This window comes from Epinephelus fuscoguttatus, linkage group LG21, assembly GCF_011397635.1.
Source record: "Epinephelus fuscoguttatus linkage group LG21, E.fuscoguttatus.final_Chr_v1".
NCBI classification, from domain to species: Eukaryota; Metazoa; Chordata; class Actinopteri; order Perciformes; family Serranidae; genus Epinephelus; species Epinephelus fuscoguttatus.
The window spans coordinates 33,662,399-33,687,479 of record NC_064772.1 but is presented as its reverse complement, the minus strand read 5'-3'; the positions used below and the strand labels follow the sequence as shown (position 1 = coordinate 33,687,479).

The following is a 25,081-nucleotide window of genomic DNA, read 5'->3' as shown; positions in this document are numbered from 1 at the left end:
GCGCCTCTTTTAACCCTTTGCTCATCTACACTTCATAGTCAAGGAGTGGATGCGCTCTCAGCTGCCCAAAATCTCCCCTTGCCCGTGAGGAACACTTTGTACTACACCTGAGGTTCCCAAAGTGAGGCAGTAAGGACTCTTACTTGGTGCAAAACCGCCTCCAGCATCAACATTAAAAATTATCACAGATTATTAATTTGATGAAATTAGGAAAAACTGGCCTAAAGAGGACACTGAGGGTAAACTCAGCTGCGGGTGAGGCGTTCACGGCGCAGTAATATCAGATAAAGAGGAACATGCTTTGTGCTTATCACACACCTGCTCTGACTGCTGCAGTTAACAGGTGTTCGGCTTTAGGCTGCATCACATGACTTCCTGTATGGGACACACACACACACACACACACACACACACACACACACACACACACGCCCTGCTGTCTGCTCCCATTGTATCCTGCACTTTGAGCAGCATTTACCTGCACTGATGCACCAAAGCGTCTCTGGATCAGCGGCTCTCGTGTAAACGCGCCGAGGAGGTTGTGATGCTGCTTCATTGTGTTTCAGGGCTGGATGGGGATTCACCGCTCAGGCTGCTCTGCTACGTCACACCGCTGGGGTTCCCCCCTTCCGTCATGCTGGGGATGGTGCATTTAGGGACTGTCGGATATTGTGGTGCAGGCTGGAGCGCACGTGGAATATTGGTCAGAGGACTGTGATGTCTAGTATTTGTGAGGAATGCAGTTTCTGCAGCTGAAATTTAAAACATACTCACTTGAGTTACAAATGAATTAAAATGAACATATATTATTGTAAAATCCATCATATATATCTGATTACAGCACAAAACGGCAAATCCATCCATTAAATTACACAAATGACATATAATTAGCTTTTTGGCTTTCAAATGAGGTCATATCATCATCTAGTTTTTATTTTTCTTAAGAAGTAAACTGAGAGAAACCTATTTCTCTACATTAGCTACACTTTGATATACCTTTTCTTTTTATTTTCAGCAAGTTGAATGCAGTCTATTTCATGCAATATATTGTTTTTAGCTGTAGTCTAACAGTCATCGTCTCCAGACAGAAAACACTCTTAATTTTCTCCCTCCATCGTGTCACTGTGAGGGGCTGCAGCCTCAGCCAGGACATGTGATCATCTTCTTCGCAATCAAAAGAAGGATTCTCAGTAATGACGTCCAGTTATTATATTCTGCATCCCTTGGTAATGTTCTGAGGGTAATTTTATATCCAAACATTTTTAATCTGATGTTGTGGTGCCTTTTAAAATGTGGGAAAGATGAAATGGGTCCATTGTGGCAGTCGTGAGTAAATGGAGCAGAGACAGTGAAACGGTTTGCACCGACTGTTCTGTATTCTTCATATTCTGCCAGATTTCATATCAAATATCAAACAAAAAAGACAAAAAAATCAGATAAAAAATGTAGTTTTTCTGAAAAGTGTGGGTTGTCCACTAATCGGAAGATCAGCCTTTCAATTCCTGTTTGTGCTGAGAAAGCCTGTGAGTTTATTTTCTCCATCTCCTTTAACTTTAGCTTATATTGGAGTCATGATATGTAGCATGTGAAATAGGGTATGGTGAATGTGCTGGGAAATGTATTATTGGCACTGTCACTACCTGGAGCTCGCATAAACGGAGCCTGGGTTTGTTGAAGGTGGCAGTGCTGTTTGGGCTGAGAAAACCTGTGAGTTTATCTTCTCTATCTCCTTTAACTTTAGTTTATATTGGAGTTATGCTATGTAGCGTGTGAAATAGAGTATGGTGAATGTGCTAGCAAAAGGTAGTATCAGCAATGTCTCTACCTGGAGCTTGCATCAACTGGAGACTAGGTGTGTTGAAGGTGGCGGTGCTGTTTGGGCTGAGAAAGCCATGTGTAAGTAAGTTAAAGGAGGTTGTTGGGTTGGTGCGGGGAGCAGTGAGACCTGGCATTAGGGGAGTGTCTCTGGGACGCCAGAGATCACTGTCTAGCCTCCTGGAGGTGTTGTGGGACCAACTAGACGAAACACTGGTGAAAGGAAGTTCCCACCTGATGACCCCCAAAGACATGTTAGTTATCACTGCTCACAGGTCTGTATAGTTAAGCCTTGCCATAATAGCTTATCATAGGGCTTAGGAGGTTTTTCACTGAGTGCTGATCCTTTCTCTAGAGCACAAACTTCCTGTGTTTATTTGAACTTTCTGAAAAGTGCATGTCGTCCACTAGTTGGAAGATCAGGGCTTTGATCCCTGGCTTCTCCAGTCCACATGTCAAAGTATCTTTGAGCAAGATCAAGGTCATCAGGAGGCTTGGCATCAGTTTACATAGTTATGCTGATGACACACAGCTGTACATCGCCGTGTCATTTGGTGACTCACGGTCAATTGATGCCCTTTTTAACTGTATTTTAGATATCAAGTCCTACATGGCAGAAAACTTTCAGCTCAACCAGGACAAAACCGACGTCTTAGTTCTTAGTCCTGAAGCTCAGAGAGAGAAATTGCTCCTGATGGCTGTTTATCGGTGTGTGAGTGTGTTACAAACTTAGTAGCAGGTGGTATATTGTATCATAGCTTCGGCCACTAGTGTGTGAGTGGGTGAATGTGGCTTGTAGTGTAAAAAGCGTAAGTGGTCAGAAGACTAGACAGGTGCTATACAAGTGCAGAAACATTTTCAATCAGCAACCAGCGTTCTAGATTATTTCATGAATCCAAAAGTTGCTGTGAGGTCTGAAAAGACGTGCGCTACAGGCAGTGTTTCCTTTTCTGACTGCACTTGAAGGCAGCAGCAGACAAAGCTCTCCCCTGCTTGTCTCACAGCCTCGTGCTACCCCAGAGTTTTCTCTCTATATCCATAAGAACTTGGGTGTTTCAGGAGATTTTTATATCCATCTCAGAGACGTAATAAGCCGTGACTGTGTTACATTTCTTTGTTTTCAGTTCTGTCTACTGCAGGCCTAAAGCAACACCGCTGCTCGCTGCATGCATTTATCAAAATGACCTGCACGGCAACATGAATGCATTCATTTTTCCAGCGATCAGTGTTTTAATGACTGGTTAGACATGATGAATTGCAGCCTTGCAGTTGGACGAGGCATTCGGAGCAATCTATCAAAAAGTGACACTTTGGTATGAATTAAAAAATGCATCAGTTCCTGCTCTCATTACATCCAGCAGCATTTACTACAGCAGCTGAGAGCCAGAGGAGGCGTGCTGCTCAGCCTTCCTCTCTCAACTCCCTTATTTAGTCAGGAAAAGAGAGAGGGAGGAGGGAGGGGAGAAAGGAGGGCAGGACAGAGGAGACGAGGAGGGGAAGGAGGAAAAGAAAAGGGCTGACAGTTTCTTGTCACAGATGAAACAAATCCCAGCCTGGCAAACTGTTCTTGTGTTTGCACAAACACATACTGTACACACAAAGACGGAGAGACAGTTGACTGTAGTTGCTTTAGGAGTTCTTAACGTATTTTACCTTGCACAATAATAAATAAATATCTGACTAAAGGCAGTGAAAAAGCTCCAGGCTTCACTTTAACACATCCAATAAAAGCTGCATCTTCCTTTAATGAATAGACAGTTCAGCAGCAAATTTAACTGTCATCAGAAATATCACTTCATATTACGAGTACAGATTTCCGGGGGAACATTTGGATAAATATTTTATTTATTCTGCACAAAACAAATCAGAGAAAATGCCCACACCTTCACTGTGGAAAAATATAGTTTACATCTGCTAGTATTAAAAGTTTAGATCAGTGGTTCCCAACTGGTAAAGCCTCAGGGTCCAGATTTCTGCTTAGTCATTACTTCAAGGTCCACACAGTTTAAAATATTCAGCATCATACTTAAGCGTTTGGCTATGACATTGAGGTAGTTTGCCGTCACTGTTCAGTATCTGTCTGTTTTTCACTCATTCTAAAGCCGGGAACGGCACCTCAAAATAAAAGCTTGTGCTGGATATTCACAGTAGTGATGGCCAAATGAAGCCTCATGAAGCATTTTCTTTATTTTCTGAGCCCACTAGATGGCGCTCATGGTTTAAAGAGAGAGGCTCAAAGAATGGGTAATTCAGTGAAGCTTTCAACCTTTTGTTGAACAAAAAGCGCCATCTAGTGGGCTCAGAAAATAAAGAAAATGCTTCATGAGGCTTCATTTGGCCATCACTAATTCACAGTACTTTTGAAGAAATTTGGTCCAAATTCTCTCATGTGTTCTTGAGGTATCAAGTTCATGTCACCGCTTAATAATTTTATCCTATTAGACATTTGTGGGAAATTTTGTCATAATTAGCACATGGATTCTTGATTTAAGGCACAGAAACACATTTTGTAAGGTCCACCAAAATCTGATCAGTTCATAGTTGAATCTAGGTGGATGTTTGTGCCAAATTTGAGGAAATTCCCTCAAGACATTCATGAGATATTGCATTCACGAAGATGAGACAAACGTTAAGTCACACTGGCCTTAACTTTGACCACCAGAGCCTAATTAGTTCATCGTTGAGTCCAAGTGGAGGTTTGTGCCAAATCTGAAGAAATTCTCTCAGGTGTTCTTGAAAAATATCGAGTTCATGAGATTGTGACGGACAGAAGTACGTACATGTGTTTGGTGTATGTATATAAAGACGGCTGGACTAACCCTTTGATTATCAAATGTCATCACCTAATATTTTTATCCTATCAGACGTGTGAAATTTTGACACAATTAGAACATGAATTCTTGAGTTATGGCACAGAAACACATTTTGTAAGGTCCACTAAAATCTCATCAGTTCATCAGTGAGTCCAAGTGGATGTTTGTGCCAAATTTGAAAAAATCCTCTCAGGTGTTCTTGAAGTATCAGGTTCATGAGATTGGGACGGATAGAAGTATGTATATATGTTTTTATTTATGTATATAAAGACAGATGAATGGATGAATCTGATCAGTTCATCATTGAGTCCAGGTGGATGTTTGTGCCAAATTTGAGGAAATTCCCTCAAGACTTTAAGATATATAGCATTCATGAAAATGAAATGGGCATTAAGTCACATTGGCCTTGACTTTGACCACCAAAGTCTTATTAGTTCATTGTTGAGTTCAAGTGGACGTTTGTGCCAAATCTGAAGAAATTCTCAGGCATTCTTGAGATGTAAAGTTCACAAGATTGGGAGGGACGGACGGACAGTACATACATACATTTGATGGATGTATACAAGGACAGACAGATGGACGGACTGACGGAGTCTAATAGGTTATCGTTGAAAGTCCAAGTGGATGTTTGTGCTAAATTTGAAGAAATTTTCTCAGGTGTTCTTGAGATATAAAGTTCACAAGATTAGGAGGGACAGACGGATGGAAGCATGTATGCAGTTTCTGCAGCTGAAATTTAAAACATACTCAGAGTGAGTTACAAATGAATTAAAATGAACATATATTATTGTAAAATCCATCATATATATCTGATTAAAGCACAAAACTATTAAAAATATAGCAAATCCATCCATTAAATTACACAAATGACATATAATTAGCTTTTTGGCTTTCAAATGAGGTCATATCATCTAGTTTTTATTTTTCTTAAGAAGTAAACTGAGAGAAACCTATTTCTCTACATTAGCTACACTTTGAGATACCTTCTTCTTCTATCTTTTTATTTTCAGCAAGTTGAATGCAGTCTATTTCATGCAATATATTGTTTTTAGCTGTAGTCTAACAGTCATCGTTTCCAAACAGAAAACACTCTTAATTTTCTCCCTCCATCGTGTCACTGAGGGGCTGCAGCCTCAGCCAGGACATGTGATCATCTTCTTTGCAATCAAAAGAAGGATTCTCAGTAATGACGTCTGGTTATTATATTCTGCATCCCTTGGTAATGTTCTGAGGGTAATTTTATATCCAAACATTTTTAATCTGATGTTGTGGTGCCTTTTAAAATGTGGGAAAGATGAAATGGGTCCATTGTGGCAGTCGTGAGTAAATGGAGCGGAGCCAGTGAAACGTTTGCACCGACTGTTCTGTATTCTTCATATTCTGCTAGATTGCGTATCAAATATAAAACAATATTCAAGAAAGAAAAAAATGAAAGAATAAATTCAGATAGAAAAATATGAGATGAAACGTAAAATGTAGTTTTTCTGAAAAGTGTGGGTCGTCCACTAATTGGACAATCAGCCTTTCAATTCCTGTTTGTGCTGAGAAAGACTGTGAGTTTATCTTCTCTAGGAGAAATCTCTATAAGGTATAGTGAATGTGCTAGGAAAGGTACTATCGGCACTGTCACTACCTGGAGCTCACATAAACGGAGCCTGGGTTTGTTGAAGGTGGCAGTGCTGTTTGGGTTGAGAAAGCCTGAGTTTATCTTCTCTATCTCCTTTAACTTTAGCTTATATTGGAGTCATGATATATAGCATGTGAAATAGGGTATTTAGGAGGGACAGACAGATGGAAGTATGTACATACGTTTGATGGATGTATATAAGGACAGCCGGACGGACAAAGTCTTACAGGTTGTTGTTGAGTCCAAGTGCACATTTGTGCTAAATTTGAAGAAATTCTCTCAGGTGTTTTTGAAGTACGGATGGAAGTACAGTTTGATGGATGTACATAAGGACGGATGGATGAACAATCGGAAAATATAATGCCTCCGGGCCACAGCTATTGCCGGCCAAAATGGGTTTATATAGCAGGAGACATAGTTGGGAGAAATTGAGGGGATTGCTGTTCAAAAACAGTTTTTTTGAACAGTATTTGACTGAAAAGGGCCTAAATATTTTTGGAATAAATGCAAATAAAAAATTCTTATAAAGACAGAAGACGACAGTGTTGTTTATATCAATGTTTATTGACCAGTCCTTTGGAACTGTACTGTGACCTCCAACATGTAAAAACATCTAACCAGTTACTGTAAACTTCAAGACAACTGCAGGAACATAAACATTTTCTTACAACATACAAATGAAACATATTTAAAAGCATAATAATAGGTCGTACTTGGATTGTATCATAGGTCCTTTAATGTTACTATAAATATACAGTAGAAAAACAGGCTGTACAGGCTGAAGAATAAACCTTAAAGTCTCAGAACAGGAACTCTACAATCAGCAGTAGCATCCAGTCATATGATGACTAAGGACTACAGAACAATGTGTACATCGACAGGGTCCCAGGACTTCTGGATTTTTCCACTCCTCCGTCCATCCATGGATCCGTCCTTCCCAAAATTCTCCATCCATTACCCGGCTGGCTCTCAGCTGCTCTTGCTCTCTCTAGTGCATACTCTCATTCACACACACACGCTCACACACTCAGCTCACAGACACACTCAACATACTTGCTCAGCGTCTGGACAGGTCACCTCCTGAGAAGAAAAGAAACAGTGAGACTGATGGAATCATAACTTCGCTGCTTCCTCTGCAGGAAGGGCACTCAGAGAGCGCAGACCTCGGCCAAGGCCAAATGCCCTATCTCGCAGTGTTAACAAAAGTGAAACATTATGTATGTATCCGCCCCGTGATTCGGATCTGCTCCGAAATATAATGGGTTCCTTCTTGGCCCAGGTGACACCCTTCTACAAAGTTCGATCCAAGGTCTCTTTTACCAACATTCAGAAATGTGTCAGAGCAGCATGACTTAATGTATTTTGGGTTTTCTTATTTTAAATGTATCCAAAAGTCTGTTCAATCAAATCTACTGCAAATGTACAGCATGCCATCTAAAATCCATTTTAAAACACATGAACATAAAATCCCAACAGCAGTTGACAAATGTCTCCATGTAGGCCGTCTTGTGTCTGCAGTAAGTGTGCGTCAGTCAGAGGTGACGGCATTGTAGTGGCAGTTAATATGTGTAAGTGTGTGCGAGTGCGTGTCAGAGCCGCCAGACACTATCAAAGATTGATCGCCGTAACAACCGAATCCGTCAGACGTGATGTCCGCCGCAGTGTAGTGCTGGGAGGGGAATATGAGCAGGGGGGATGTTCTGTGTCGTATGTGGCTGCATCCAATTAACTAACGCAATCAGCCATGTTGATGAATGGATTAGCTCATAATTGCTTCAGAGGTGGGATCCTTGATTGAATTATTCATGGTGGGCGAAGGCAAACGTATGTTTCACGAAGATTAGTGAAGTGTGTGCACGTGTCAGCCTGGCATTAATGGAAAGTGACTGAGGAATTGTATTGAGGGAGGAAGAGACAGGCATGATGGTTGAGTGTTAGAGCCGCTGACTGAGCTGCCGTCTGTGGGGCAAACTTTCACACTGGTTGCAGTTGATGTTTCATGGGTGCTCCCAAAACCTGACCAGCAAAGTGCCAGTTTGAGCTGGCTGGGTATGGTGCTCATGTCTGTTGATCTAAATGATGATGTGTGCAGCGAGCAAACAAAACACCACATGTACCTGAAGCCTGGTGAACAAGAGACAGTGATGTTGTGTATTTCATCACTGAATCCAAGTGGAGAAGATAGAGAAGGTTTATCAATTCTTTAAAGCTGTCAAAACATGACCTCTGAGGTTCCAGGATTGCTTACAACCAAACACACACTAAATTATGTAACAGAACAACTTGCCCTAAACAAAGAGTGTTACTACGGCAACTCTACCTGCAGCTGTTTGATTTTCAGCTAATGCAGTGATTCCCAGCCAAGGGTACGTGTACCCTGGGGGTATTTCTGCAGTTGTAAGGGAGCTGGAAAGATTGTGGAGAAGCTCAACTAATTCAGGAAAAAAAATGAAATGATGTTTGATGAAGAAACATATCGGCATATTTGTGTTGAGAAAAATCATCATCTTTAGCGTATTTATTCTCCCAATTACCAGTAAACTACTGTCTGTCTACTGACACCAGTGTTAATTTTGTTGATGCAAATTATGAAGAAACCTTTAGTCAACGACCTTTTTTCCACAACGAAAACAAGACGATGACGAACTAAAAATAGATAGAGATAATAAAAACAAAGATGAAATCTATGTTATCTTTTCTGAGACGAAATGTGACCAAAATGTTCGTGGTGGTCTGTCTATCTGAACGGACGTGCTTGTAATTATCCTCAAATGCCGCATGAGCTACATGCTGGTAAACTCCAGTAAATAGTCAGTGGCAGGATGTTTCGCTAGCAGCACTGCAGCTAGGGATGTCCCAATCCGAATATCGGCCGCTGATATTAGCAAAAAACGGGCATCGGATTGGACTGCATAGAAAAATGCCGATCCAAGAACTCCGATCCAGTTTTTCACGGAGTCCGCCAGCCCGGCGCTCCGCAATTCAAGCAGTCCATTCCAGTGATCTGCTCCAGCTCTTACTATCAATCCACCAGGCCAGCATGCAGACGGCAGACACACACGGAGGGAAGGGTAGGAAGAGTAGCGGTCAATTTAGTTAACTGACTATTTGTTTTCTGCTCTGGTTTTTTTGAGAGTGATATTTTTATTTGGTTTACACTCTTACTGTTTAAGTAAAGAGCACTGATTGCATTGTTTTGGGCACAATTAGTGAAACTGGAGCCATGGATGGACTATTGGTTGTTTAAACAGTTGTACAATATTGTGTGCCTGTACACCAGGCTGGCACTGACTATTAAAATAACTGAAAAGGAAAGGCTGCATTGTTTGTTAAATGTCTTGTGGTGTTAATCTATTTTTTATTCATTAGGGGGCCAAAGCACAAGTGTGTGGAGTCCTGCTGCTATTTTAATTTCAGTGTTAGACATTTTAAAGATTTCTTGTGTTGATTTATTTTCGATTTATTAAGGGGCCAAAGCAGCCAAAGCAAACCAGCTATATTTTTTATTTAATGTTAATGTTCAAGTTTAAAGTTTGTTTATTTAACCCTGTTCACAATAAACGGGTCAGTTTCTCATACCAACTGTTGTGGATCATTCTAACTAACCTGATTAAGTAGTTGTTCTTGTTAGAGTAATATTGTTTGACCAAACCTTTTCTAACATGACTGACAACAAAATAAGTGAATATGTATAATATTCTTGGATCGTATCGTATCAGTATCGGCCAAAACTCAAGGCTGTAATATCGGTTATCGGATCGGAAGTGAAAAAGCTGGATCGGGACATCCCTAACTGCAGCAGCGTATTATCTGTAGTGCTACTTATCACTCTAGATTGTTTTAGTGTGAGCTACTCAGTGTTACCAAACGACCCCCTCCAAATGTATTATGAGGCAGAAGGAAGTGTGCATCTACTCATGGACAAGGTGTTCGTAACAGCTCAAGATGTAGACATTAATGCCGTCCTCCCCAGCTAATCTGTAATGTTAGCTAGCTCAGTGGTGCTACATGAGCTAGCAGGAGATGCACCCTTCCTTCTGCACGCAGTTGTAGTTCAGTAGAAAGAAAATAGTTCCTACATGAAACTGCTCATAATAAAGTGTGTGGATTATCTTGAATAACCAGGCAACACATTCTCACTCCGACCTGGCCACATATCGACGTTTGGTCTTGGACTTTGGGCGTGCAAGCGGGGTGCGTTGATGTTCTGGGACACTGTGTCAAGTTCGGCCTGTTATATGCGTTGTCTGTTTTCAAAATACAATTCCATTTTCATCGGAAATTTACAGTTTACATAGAAGCTCTTTCAAGATACACACGCTACGTCCGTACAACACTGCACATTGACTTTTTTTCCCTTCATGTGGTCAGGTTTAGGAAGAAGAACAGGGTTTGGCTTTAGAATCTTATGGGACACGAACACCACTCTCCCGGATAAAAGTCGGTGTTTGTTGGACTCATCAACCACTCCTCCAACTCGCCCTACTTGGACTTTTGCCACCTAACCCTAATTTTTGTTCCTGTCCTGTCGCAATCCCCGACGGCACTAGCCACCGTTAAACTATAAAGGCAACCAGCCACGTATTATGCTACGTTAAAGGCTTTTTCCGTCTGTGTCAGACACCGGAAGTCACTGTCCAAGTGCTGGATTTCAACAACTCTGGAGTGAGACCGAGTTAAACCAGACCATGATTTCTGCAAAGAGACATTGCTGTTGAGTGTTTCAAATGTTTTTGGCTCCCATGAACACCACAAGCCGAGTGCCATCTAGTTCCATTATATTGGAGAGAAGGCAGTCATCTCTACAGATGATCCAACACTTGGCAACTTACACCAAAACTTTCTAGATTGGTAAATAGTGTTACAGGTAAGAGGACAAATATGTGTTTGGGATTTTAGAGTGAATGAGATCAGCAGCAAAAGCAGCCATTTGAAAGGTATTTTCTCATGTATTTCACCATCAGAAAATATTTTTCAATCAAAGCCCCTGACTTTCCCTGTTTGGAACATGTCCAGCACCTCCCTGCCATTTCTGTGTGCGCAGGGAGCCTGGAGTGACTAAACATGTGTCACATGCAAACATTTTTACATATATTCAAACTTGCGGTTCTCTCACTGACATGAGAGATGAACATGAAAATCCATTCGGCCACATTCGTTATTCCCCACCTTGGCAGCTGGTGCATTCGCAGCTGTGTATGACGGGCAGGACGACCGGCTCGCTCTCGCCGCTCTCACACTGCAGGCTGAGGAAACGGACCGGGTTGTCAGGGTCCAAACGGTAACTACAGCACTCGCACACTGACTGGAGGTAGGGCTCCTGTGGAGAGGGAGGGAGGACAAGAGAGGATGAAATGATGGGAGAGGATAAGTGAAGCAAAAGAGGAGGAGAAGAGGTGAAGGGAGAGCCAGAGGGATGTGGTGAAGGGAGCCAATTAGGAGACTGGAATATGATAAGGAGACGGTGAAATTAGAGGTGAGGGAGGATATGAGAGAATTTCAGGAGGAAGAAGTACTTGGGGGCGGGATGTCAAAGAACAGAGGAAAAGGAAAGATGAGTTTAAAGGAGATGAAAGAGTATTGGCAGGATTGATAAAGGAGGAGAGACAAGGCCGTCGGAGAAATTAGAAGCCCTTAACTTTATATGAAGTGACAAAATGAGACAGTGTGGACTCAAGTGTTCAGTATTCAGGGCTACTCAGTATTAGTCGAGCCGTGAGCGTCACATAGGTTTACATTACCAAAGGTTTATGATAAAATCACGAGACAGAGGAGAGGGAGAGATGTTGTGCTGCTGCCAGAGGAGCCGCTGAATGAGTTCCCTCTGAGCGGTAAGTCACTAAAAGAGTCTGAGAAGTCCGGGGCTGTTCATAAAACATTCAGGACGCCACAGTTTATTCCACGCTACTGAAGCTGCTCCTCTTTTTGGAGCCACCGTGGAGTTGCTAGTAATTTCGCTTTCAGCCATGCTTGTTGTCGTGCAACACAGCATGACGTCAATATGTCAACAAGCTGAAATATCGCTATGTCATATTAAAAATCATACCAGTCTTATCATGACTGATACCGTAAAGGCGCTTGCACATGACCAGCGTTAAAAATCTCTTGATGCCCGCTGTGCCATTGTTTTCCTATGGAAGCTGGCATTAACGCTGACGTCAGGGTACTTGTCAACTTCGGCGTCACGTTGTGGGCTGCACCGGCGTTTTGACGCAACTCCGAAAGTTCAATTTTGTTGAACTTCGACCCCGTTTGACGCTGACCGTTCCGTGTAGAGCCAATGATTTTACAGTAGAACGCAGGTGGGGGGGCGGGGGCAGAGACAGGGTGCAGAAAAATGTAAAGATCCGACTGCAAGATGGAGGAGAGATCAGCGTTGGGTCAAGCCAATGGCGAGCACTGCGGCGTCGGCTAATCGGCAATCATGTGCTTGTTATCACCATATAAAGTTGTTACAGTGAAAGTGTTAACAAATGTTCAATCTGGAAATCCATCGGTAAAAAAAAAATAAATAAATTTTTTTCTTCCTTTACCTCTGGAGGCACAGCCCGGAGTTTTTTCCCCCCAGGGAATCGCCATGTTGTTTACAAACACTTCGGGTAGAAAACCAGCAGAGTTTAGCTATATATACCACATTTTTCACGTCACTATATCACCGTGTAGACTAATCTGATGTTTGTTAAGTCTATAAACACAATGACTGAACAAACGTTACTATTTCTGTGTGCACGTAATTAATATGGTTATCGTAGATTAGCTGGGCTAACCGTTAGCTGTTAACGTTAGCCGTTAGCGTTGCCTATAACCATAGACTGTATAAAAATAAGGTAATAACTCAATAAACGGTCTGTGAATAAAATATTTTTTACTTAGTTACAACATGATTGAGCTAGCAAAGCAGTTTTGTGTTGCTATGTGTGGTATTTATTCAGTTATGGGAAATCACGATGTCTAGAAAGCATCAGTGGCTGCAGCTGACAGGGACAGTTAGCAAAGCTAACATCAGGACGTCATCTGTTAAAAGCCTCCCGTTGTCGGATACGACATGAAAATACTCCAGTTAGCTCAACCATGTTGTAACTCAGACATCCGCTGGAAAAAATATTTTTTTTCACGTTGACAAGACGGCATTACTGGAGCGGTCGCTATGGACGCGGAGCTTGCTGTTTCTGTAGGTACACATTTCCTGGGGACACCTGCACATCTTGGCCGCGCCCCCTCCACTGTGATTGGCTAAAGCGCAGCATCGTTCAGACTCAAAGCCCCCCCCCCCCCCAGTCGTCTTTCACACAGGGCTGCCGACAGATTCTACAATGTAGACTGCAGAATCTGTTTTGAGAGATTAGCAAACGTTTGGTTACGTACACATCCAGCAGACTCAGAGCACCGTTAGCATTAATTTGGAGATAATTTCTGTGCCCCTGATGAATCCAAAATTCACTCTTCTTTCAGCTCTGGTTTGGTCTCCTCCTTCACTATGTTCTCCAGCCTGTTGCTGTTGGACTAGAGTGGAGTTTTTCTGCAATCAGGGCCCCCAGGCTTAACACTGAGTTAACTCTGAGTTTATCTTAGCAGTGCGTTTTATTGCTATCTTACTGATTTTATTCCTATTATCTTCATTTTAGTTTTCATTACTTTTATGTCATTTTATGACATTTTAGTTTGTTTCATTCTCCTTGTGTTTTAAATGTGTTGAGTTTTATTGTACAGCACTTTGTAACAATGTTCTGAAAGGTGCTATATATATAAAGTTTATTATTATTTAGTCAAAGCAATGAGCTGACAGGTGCTAAAATGCTTTAAAGAACTGAGAGGAAGCGTCAGTGATAATTATCTGTGGGTTCTTCACTGTGAGCTACAGCTACTTTTAGGCATTTGTAAATATAAAAACAGAAATTAGTGCGACTCTGACAGAACGATGTGTAGAATTTGGTGGCATCTAGCAGTGAAGATTGCAGACTGTACCCAGCTGAAACTCCTCCTGTGCACCAAGCATCAACTTCTGGTTATGATTCCTTCAGTTTTCATTGTTCAGGAGGTTTTGTTTAACGTCTCTTCATCTCCACAACAATCAGACCCAGGGATTTAAACTGGTAAATACACTGAATAAACACCAATTTTATTAAGAGGGAACAAAGTGTTTGTTTTCTACAGTTTATCTGTAGATTTTTTATGATTTTATCTGAGATGTTCCTGCAGCCAACCAGCACCTGATCCTTGAGACGAGCTGTGCAGAGTGAGTTCTGTCTTCTTAGCTTTAAAACCATGTACGAATAAGTTGTATCTGTACTACACTGGAGTATTTATATTTCTGTCAACTTTCACTTTTCCTCCATGCCATTTCCTAAATAAAAAGTATACTTTTACTCCATTATATTTCCCCTAAGCATCTGAGTTATGAAGAAAAATTCGAAGAAATTTGGTAGCTTGTTAGCAAGCAAGTTGGGTGAATCAGTGCTTCTACTAAGTTACATTAATCATGATCCACACACTGTTTCAGTTAGTGAAGATTATACACCATAACTTTGTTTGCCAACTGCTTTGGAATTAAAACAGTACATAGACATGAGCTGTACATGTGTACAATGTGTGCTGTACAATAATATACTTAACCAATAGTTTTATATGTAATTACCAAAACACATCTTTTCTTTTTTACCTTTATTTAGTTAATCAGCTAAAATCAGTTGAGAACCAATTCTCAGTTTTAACCTATGTGGGAACATAATGCTAATCCTGTGAACTGTGGGAAGACAGTACGTCTCTCATCTCCATCACCTCTCTTTCTTTCTCTCACTCTCCATCTCTCCTCCTGTTCCCTTCCCAAAGCTGAGTTTTGTTTGGTGAAATGGTTTCACTCTCTTCATTTTCATCACTGTGTCCATGACACTTTTCTAGCCAGCTTAGGGTTAATTCACTGCACAAGCACAACCTGTAATAATTCTCATCATATGAAGTCAGACTGGGGATGAATAACACTGAATTACAAACAGTCCACTCGTAAAATGATCTAGTTTACGTCACATGACGAGATCATTTTACTTTACATCAGTTCACCTCACTTGTAGAGTCTCGCTTCGCATCGATCGCATTAAAGTCTGCCCGCCGGATTTCCTGACATTATTGACGTACCGCACATACCACCCTGGCCAAGAACCACCAGGTCTACCAAAGATTGCATATTGATGACAGGAGCATTCACTTCACCATCCCACATTCCCACAAAATCAGTGACTGTTATCAGAGGGGCAAGACACTCATTCACTTGGTGACATAATATCTTTGCCTGACGAAAGTAAAGCTATTTTTAGGTTTATACCTCGGAAAAATACCAATGTCCTGACCTCAGTGACCTCTGTCTCTGTCTCTGTAGACAAGGAATCACTCCCTAAGTAGATATAAATGGCTCATTCTAAGGTAACAAGAGGTGATTATACACTAAAGAAAACACACTTTATGTTATACACTGATCAGCAAAAACATTAAAACCACTGGCTGGTGAAATGAATAACACTGATCATTTTGTCCAAATATAGTGTTCTACTGGGAAACCTTTCGTCCTAGCATTCATGTAGATGCCATTTAATGCACTCCACCCAAACACCGCTGCAGACCAAGTACACCTCTTCATGGCAACAGCCCCCCTAGCAGGACAATGCACCATGCCGCACCGTAAAAACTGCTCAGGAATGGTCCGAAGAACGTGACAAGGAACTCAAGTCATCTACCTGGCCTCCAGATTCCCCAGATCTCAATAAGATTGAGCATTCTTGGGACGTGCTGGTACCCCAGAAGTACTTTTGATCCACACTGGGGCATCCTTGGCTCTGACCTGTTGAGGTATGGACACGGGATATTGGGGGTGTCCTGTGGTGTCTGGCACCAGGACGTTGGTGGTGGATCCTTTGAGTCCTTTTGGGTTGTGATGAGGGGTAGCAGCACATCTCACGGATGCTCGATCAGACTCGAATGAGGGGAATCTTAAGGACAGGTCGACACCTTAAGCTCTTAAGTAGTATTTGGACGGGATTAGTTTTACACAGGGATGTGGACTAATGTCAGTTTACCACAGGATCATTCTCGGGGCAGATCCCCGATTTTTTGGCATTCCGGTTTGATTTGGGCGGAGAAGGCGAATTTCCGTTTCCGACTTCCGTTTATATATATATATATATATATATAAGTAAATATGCTGAACCATTGCGATGGATTCAGAGTTTGCAGTTATGCCAATTATGTTCCACCTCCTTAGTTCACCGCACGGACCATTTAACCTGGCAACAACTGCAGCCGGCTCAAACTTGATTGGTCAATATCGCGCGGGCTACAAAACAGCCTACAACCGGAAACCAGGGCTCTTCCGCTCTTATTCCGGAGGCAAGATCTCCAGGGTTTGCCTACAGACTCTACATTCACTGAATGTAGAGTCTGTATATAGAGACTAACCACAGGATGTCTGTAATATAAATGTCCGTTTCACATGGGACAAGAAAACTCCACGATTCTACCAGAGATGGGAGTGGTAACTCAGTTTGCTCCCTGGCATCACCTCCCGGTCGGCATGTACGTGCTACATTAATAATTAATGATTACCCCAATTTGAAATACTGCCCATGATCAGGATTGTGTGTTCAGAACAATTAGCAATATGGATTTATATTAGGCCTACCTAACATAACCAGAAGTCTCGTGGCTCTGAAAAGTGCTTTCTTCTAGACCTTTTTGATTGGTCTCCCACGTCGGGCTATGTGATCAGTGGAACAGTGTCCACTATCACGACTGCCGACAACACCCAATGTTTCCTCAAGTGCCTCCATCATATGACAAAATATTTACAGACATTTTTACAGAGGATCAGGTAAAAGTCGCCGTAATTTTTACTGACATTATCCGTAATGATTACAGACATGGCGCATTCAGACGGGACTAAAATCCCTGGTAATAATTACTTTACCCCACGTCTCCACATTAAACTAATCCGGTCCGAATAGGTCACATTCCTCTGGACACAGAGTTGTATGATGCATTGTCCTTCTGGGGGGCCAATGCCGCTGGAGAAAATACTTAGTTAATTCATTATTTATATCATTAAATGAGTTTAAAAGGACCTAGACAGCTAAAATACAATACAAGCACAGATTTGGGAATACGGTGATCATTTGGCTGTTTTTTATCTCTTGATATACAAAAACCCAGGTCTGGTGTTTTGCATGACAGAAGGCAGTTTCTTAGAAGCTCCTGCTCATGTGTCCAATTAGTGCAGGCGAGGACCTGAGGAGGAGAGAGTCTGTGGAAAAGTACAATAGGTGGAAGCAGAGAATGATAGATAAGGGACCTGGCGCAGGAGCCCAGAATCAAAAACACCTTCAGACACTCGGTAAAATAATTATTAGCGCTTCACACATATTGGAAAGTCCAGTGTGTGTGCCTCTTGTGCATTCATCCCTGCTTCCTCCAGTCCTGCTGATCAATGGAAAGGGAACTTCTCGGCGCTGCCTAGTCACTGGTAACCATCCCTGGTTGCCACAGTAACAGGAGGTAATGACACATTTGGCTGAGCTGATGTTTATTTTTACTAATCTGACTGACTATTTTTACAGTGGAGATGTATGGATGCCAAGGAAGAACAAAGTCACCATGGTGATGAGGTGATGAGCTCGCCGTCTTACAAGGAAGAAAAAGGCAAGGAGTGAAGGCAGGAGAGAAAAGAGGAGGGAAAGAAACAGATACAGACTCGACATGTGAGTCAAACGCCCGATCAAAACATCTATATTTAGATCACTGGGGACTCAGCTGCTGAATTATGTATTTTGTTTACCTGCCTTCATGTCATCTATGTGAACTGTGTGTTTAACTGTGACCACGACTCACAGAAGAAAAGAGACGTACAGTTAGCCGTAGCCTCCAAGTGTCTCCATGGCTTGTGTTTATCCATGAAGAACTGAGATTATAGAAGGTGTGACCAGCTGCACGCGACTTCATTTTGTTTTGCAGAAACACTCTCAACACCCTGATGCCGGGTCACGCTTCAGAAAGGAAAACAGATGGACTACTTGGCTGCACAGTGATAGCTAAGGCAATAATGCTGATTATTTTCTTGCATAGTGTGAGAGATGTTTTTAGTGGTTGGTGGCTTTGTTAGGATTTAAGTGGAGGAAATTGTTTGACAGTTTTCTTTGGCACTTTGCATTTACATGTTTATAATTTAAGTTTGGCAGACATTCCTAATTAAATGAATCTTGCAAAAAAGAGGCCGACATTGCAATATGTCTGTATATGTATGTGTTATACTTAAACTGAACAGCCTGTGCAGCCCTGATTGGCAATTAGCAAACAATTTTAATCAACAGATTTTGTTCCAGTTCCACTTCTGGTCCCTTTAAGTCCACTTTGCTGCCTGTATTGACCTTCATTGTGCTGCCAGCTGCCACTCTTGCTGGTCAATACTCATCATTATTCGTATTATCTTCTGTGTGTGTGTATGCTCCGTACCTCCAGGATGACATCAGTCCTGGACAGACAGCGTCCCCTGCAGAAGCTGACCTCGACGTTGTCAAGCCGGCAGTCTCCCTTGGTGATGTTCCTGACCTGCACGTAGCGACGACACTCTGGCTCGGGCTCGCCTGACGGAGACACACAGAGGAAGGAGGCAAAGGGGCAAAGTGAGATTGGACGGAGCGAAGGGGGCAAACAGAGGGCGAGGAAAAGGAGATTATGAGGAGCTGTAATTTTTGCATGGAAATAAAAATGGAGGAAAGAGACAAAGAGTTTCTTCCAGAGAGCACAGTGACATTGCTCCCTGGCAGCATGTGACATTTCCTCCACTGGGAGAGAGATTAAAGCCCCAATGTAGGTTAAGTAATGTAATCTCTCACTAATTGGGCACTGCGGCACTTCGTTCTCAGCCTCCTATAAAATGAACTATAACGTTCAAATCCAATGAAGTGGTTTAGAAGTCATGACATGGAATAAAGGAAGCTGCAGTGATGGGTGTTTGTTTGAGATTTGCATGTTTTACGAGTAGTATTTCAACGTTACCATAGATGATAAAGCATTACTATTTAGCATTCGAGCATCCACAGGGAGACTAGAGATGACAGTCCTCGTTATGGGACTCAAAATAAAAGTGGAGCTTTTGTGTTTGATCACATGCTTATTTTAAAGGTAATTATTTTAGCTATTTATTTAATAGGAAGAGTGCATATTAACATTTCTGAAAACAAGCCAGGCAGGATTATTTTCATCTGCAGTCCCCAGGCAGGAAATGGTTAAAAGCACAAACATAAAGAATAAAAGCTTTGAAAATACAATCGACGATAAAAGCAGTGAAAATATAATATAAACGGAGCCAGCGCTCAGCACAATCAAAGAGAAAACACCTCTCCTTATCTCTTTTACCTTGATACAAATGTTGGTGCACACTGATGCTCATAGGTTCACTCATTTTTTCAGCTTATGTCTACTTTTTACACCCCAACATACCCATGATATACATGTCATTCTTGAACACAGTCTCTGCATTGACTTGTGGATTTTGTGATGTGTTTTTCTGCAGCTTGTGTGTTGCACTAACCTGGAAACTGCTTCCTACAGACCGGACAGCAGCTGCCTGGCTCCTCCACCTTGACCTCCCCCTGAGAGAGATAGAACACAAAAATAAAAATAAATGTCCAGTACCCCACAGTCAGTTAATTGGTCAGCTATGTTTGAGCAGAACAACTTGTATAACACATTTAATTCAACCAAGCAGCGACCTACGGGGCTGAAAAATGACGGCAACACAGAAGTGCCAAAAACTGCAGTTCCTCTAACGGCCACTTGAGGCTAGCTCCAGAAGCCAGTCAATTCCCATAAACCTCCATGTTAAAATGTCCAACTTTTCAGCAGAAACAAACATGTTAGCTAGCTAATATTCCCCTCCGCGACAACTGTACAGGGACGGAATTTTATATAACTCACCTGTTTACATTTTAGTAAGCCTTAAAGTTACACATAAATAAGGGCAGGCTGCTTTGAGTGACAGGCTGTCTGATTCTCAGTCAGATCAATCCTACTTCCTCCACAGCTCCAGCCTCTCATCCAAATAATGCTCACTTCTGGATCCAAAAAAACCAAGATGGCGACGGACGAAATGCTGAACTCGATGCTTCAAAGCTGGAGTCCACAAACCCATGGGATACATCTCAGTAGTTTTGTCCATTATTTTTACAGTCTATGCATTCAACATGTGACTACAGTACACATTCTTCAGTAGAACGACAAAATACATTCTCCAGAACAGGAAAACACAAGTCAACCTTACCAAGGACAAAATGTTAGTTATTCTAATAATCATCTAAAATAGGAAAAGAAAGTAAAAAATGCGAGAGGGTTCCCAGTTCGAACCCAGGGTGGGGGAGTTTGTGCGGAGTTTGCATGTTCTCCCATGTTGTGTTTTCTAAAGGGTACTCCAGCTTCCTCTCACAGTCCAAAGACATACAGGTTAACTGGTGACTCTAAATTATCCGTAGGTGTGAATGTGAGTGTGAATGGTTGTCTGTCTCTATGTGTCAGCTCTGTGATAGTCTGGTGACCTGTCCAGGGTGAACCCTGCCTCTCGCCCAATGTCAGCTGGAATAGGCTCGTTTCTCCTCTGACACATCACATACCTGTGTGCCGCCACGGCTCGGCTGTTCAGGTACTTTTGGGCAGTCACGACCCCGACGAACAGGAAATTATTGGACCTGGAGCCAGGCTTCTCCGTCACCAGTAAGCCATTAATTTGCGGGGGCCATAGTGCTCCGCCATATTCCTGTCTGTGACCCCCGTTTAACCCACAACCGGCAGGATTCGCCTTCCGTTTCTGCTGCCAGTTGAAATCTGTACTCTCACAGCGTGCTCCTGAATGATTTCTTTTGCTCGCACAAAACTATTTTTAGTCGCAAATGTGAGTTAAATGCTCGCACCGTAGAGCTCTGTGGAAAACAAATCACTGTAGCATATATAAACAAATCTAGCCTACAAGTGAAATAAATAAATAGTAACTTTCACTGCTTAAAGATACTCAGTAGCTCAGCTAATGCCTGAAATGTCACCGGAAAACAAACCACTGCAGCAGCATATTGAGTGCCAGGTGGCCAGCGCGCGCCGTTACTGGATGGCGCATGGACACTCACCCTCCTGCGATTGGACTTTGAACTTTTCCCACAGTAGTGGTACCGTGAGGTACCGTAGTACTGCGGTACTCCAACATTATGGTATCATATGTACTGTGGTGTTTTAATACTGCAGTCTAGCATTGGTACAAGTATACCGTGCAACACTACTCAGCTACAGCTAACGTTCTGATATTTAGCAGCTATAATGTTTACCATTGTCACTATCTAAGTTTAGCATAGCATGCTAACATTTGCAAATTAGCATTAAACTTAAAGTACAACTGAGGCTGAGATCTGGGCATTCACCAAATCATGAAACACAATGAAATTGGACCAGAAGATGGAGCGAGATAAAAGCTATTAAATTCTTAGAAAGCAATGAATGCACTACATTTCATGGTATTCCAATAGTTTTTAAGGCATTTAAACATCTAATCAAAACCAAAAATGTAAACCTCATGGTTGTGCTGGAGGAAAAAGTTTATGGTGATCCATCCAGTAGTGGAGATATTTCAGTCAGGACCAAGGCGATGGACCGAACAAACCTGCCATGCCAAGAGTCATGTCGCTGGCATGGCTAAAAACCAACAGCTATAGTTTATAAACACACACAAAGATACTAGAAGTAAAACTGTGTGAATCAGCTGTGTTCAGACAATGACTAACATCAGTCCCTCACCTCCCAGAGCACTGCTGGTTGTCTTTCTAATAAATCTATTTCAGACCGAGGCCATCATGGAACAGGAGGACCAGGTTTCAGATCCAGCATAGAGATTGGAAAATGACCAGAAATAAACAAGGCAAAAAGTGAGACATAAAAACCAAAAATAGCGAGAGACAGTGATGTCAGGACACAAAGGACGCAGACAGAGGGTGCGAAGCCACCGAGGAAGAAAGGTGCAGAACATTCCAGAGTAAAGCAGGGTGTCCCGTGGTGTCCCTGTCTGAGAATAGCTGCTGTTAGCATGCAGAGTCACACGCGCGCACACACACACAGTCTGACAGCAGGCTTCAGTGCCCCCACCAACACCAGCCTCAGCTCACCCCGGAAACTTCACCCAACTATAAAAATTTCTCTAACACACACGCTTCTCCTGACTGTTCACCCCGAGGACTTCTCCTCCCACTCTGCACTGCCGCCAGCCTCCCCTCAGGGATGGAGGGAGCCCACTCACTTAAAGGGTGGGAGGTCACGAACACGACCATTTTAAGTCCTTTAAGTTAACAGACTGTGTGTGTTTATGCGTCTGTGATGCGGCAAGAGGTAGAATGATGTGAAATGTGGATTCCTGGTTGTTTCAAAGGAAAAGGCACTTGGCTTTTAAAGTAAAGGGTAGTCAAATTTGTGTCGTCTACAGGCTGTGAGATCTCAGAGCTCGATTAATGTGTCTGGTACAGAGGAGGACGCACAAGAGGAGACAGTGTTTGAGAGGAACACATCACATCCTGATGGCTTTTAACACCTGATATGATAACAGAACCTCCGATACATCGCCTTGAAAAGGTCCTCTGAGCTGAGTGCTGGAGGCATGTTGGGAGATTTCAATTTAAAAAAACATTGTTCATAACTGTGAGCTGACTCATAAATAACAGAGTGCAATGTCAGTAACCAATTCTCAGCCTGTCAGGAGAGGGAACACTGTGCATTAAATGACCTTTTCATATTGGCCGGGATAAGGAGTGCTTTCACTGAGGCATAACTTAGTGCGGTCGGGGGTGGCGAGGGATTTGACAAAGCAAGAGGAAATAGTTACGCAACTCGGAGCCCTTCCACAGACACAGTGTAAAGACCTGTGTACACCACAGGTGGAACACTCGGTAGACTGTCTACTTTGTGGAGCTCAGTGTGCAATCAACCTCTCCTCTATAGTTCTGGATGTCAGCAGAATTTATTTTTATCCCCGCCTTTACACAGCCCTGGTGAGCTAGGGATATAAACTCAGCTTACTGTGTCAAGGATGAGACAGTTGACTTTTCTACTGTGACTTTTCACAACTTCATCGTCATGGAGAGAAGATCTTTTATAAATGAAGTGGACAGCCTTCTATTTAACAGATTAGCTCATCCAAATTACTCAAAACTACATTCTCACAAGTTTTACTTTTATGTACCCAGGCTTTGAGACAAGAGGATCGATGAAAAAAGAACAAAAAAAATTCCCATAAAAAATGTAATATCTTTTGTAGTCCTTGAGAGATGTCGAGCTTTCAGCACCAAACAAACACAGATTTCATTCAGCTCTGTGTCTGATAGAAACCGAGGGGAAAGGAACGAGCTGGAAGAGGGAGAAGGGCCCACAGCAGCACATTTCCCATCAGAGGGAATTTTAAAATGGCAATTTGTGGCGTCCCACAGAGGCTGCCATCGTGTTGTTTTTGACAAAGGAAGTGCATGAGTATTGTAATAATTTTCTCCCGAACATTGTATCTTGACTGCCGCCATAGACTGTATGAAAATAACGGACGTAGCCACCATGACGTCACACACTGGTTTGTGGAAACCTGTTTCAAAGCCTTGAGTTTGGCATTTTCTGACTAGAGTTCTCAACGGGCCCAAAAATTCAACCCGAAACCGAAATGACCCGAGGGACTTGAAGCCCGAAACCAGCTCGGCCCGACATCATCACATACATCACTGGGTCCGAGCCCGACTGAATCCGAGTTTTTTTTTTGTTTTTTTTTAAATGGAAGCGGGAAAAACATGATGCTCCCCCTGTGCGCCTCAGCAGTCTGGCTTCCCTGGCTCAAATACAGTATCTTTAATCACTTAAAGTCAACCAATCATTCATGTCCCAAAATAATATTACCAGACAGACAGGCTTCAACGTCAGTGTGGGGGAGAGCAACCATTGCGCATCATGTAGCGCTGCGCCGCTGCATTTAATGAGTCGCAGCCGCTCTCAACACTCTTCCTGCACCTGAACGCTGACTGACTGACTGAACTTTGCTCACACTTCACGGCAGCATATCTTGTTTTAGTATTACTATTTTAGTAATAGCAGAACGGCACTTAAGAACGGAATTCAGCATTCTTTATTTTTATAATTCGCATATTCTTCTTGCTTAATTATTATAGCCCTATTATCATCCCCCTTACACACACACAGACACACTCTCTGTTTTATTTTTGCTCTTATATTTATTCCTAATGCACCTTCAGTTGTGGCACTCCTAATTTCGTTGTATAGGTGTCTGTACAATGACAATAAAGGCTATCTTGAAACTTGAACATATCTCTATGAAATGGGCTACAGGTTCAGTTGCAAGTCAAAGCCACATTTGAGATGTTACAAGCACCTAAATAAAAAGTCAGGGATTTATTTTCTCTGTTTGAAAATACACAGCTGCACAAATCGTATATGAAAAATTATATAAAATCAATAGCAGGGCACACAGCACTGAAGCTACAGAGGTTTAAAGGTTTGAGCACATGACACTAAACTATAACATGAGTATAAAAGTATCAAGTAGGTCTAAATCCATTGTAGTATGGTACAATTAAAAATCTTTGTTGGGAGTTAAAAAGTCGTTTTCCATCTGTAGGCCTTTCAAATGAATCTAGTGCTGGAATATGATTTAAATCTTTTAATTTATTTAGGGTATTAATCAAAGCTATGCACACAGAATCAACAGAGAGGATGAGGGAGGGACGGAGCGAGAGACACTTTACGTCTTGTATATGAAACGTCA

At 42.2% G+C, this 25,081-nt stretch overlaps 1 protein-coding gene across 1 annotated transcript in view; it reads right to left on the bottom strand.

Annotated features, from left to right (window-relative positions):
- Window positions 1-6,832: 6,832 nt before the first annotated feature.
- Window positions 6,833-25,081, bottom strand: part of sspo (SCO-spondin) — a 103,801-nt gene continuing 85,552 nt past the window's right edge. Inside the window, exons 114-117 of the mRNA XM_049565646.1 lie at window positions 19,829-19,889; window positions 18,748-18,878; window positions 11,425-11,575; window positions 6,833-7,335 (exon numbers count right to left, since the gene is read on the bottom strand). Of these exons, the coding sequence (XP_049421603.1) occupies window positions 7,313-7,335; window positions 11,425-11,575; window positions 18,748-18,878; window positions 19,829-19,889 (366 nt within the window). The 3' untranslated portion in view covers window positions 6,833-7,312. The remainder of the gene's footprint in view (window positions 7,336-11,424; window positions 11,576-18,747; window positions 18,879-19,828; window positions 19,890-25,081) is intronic.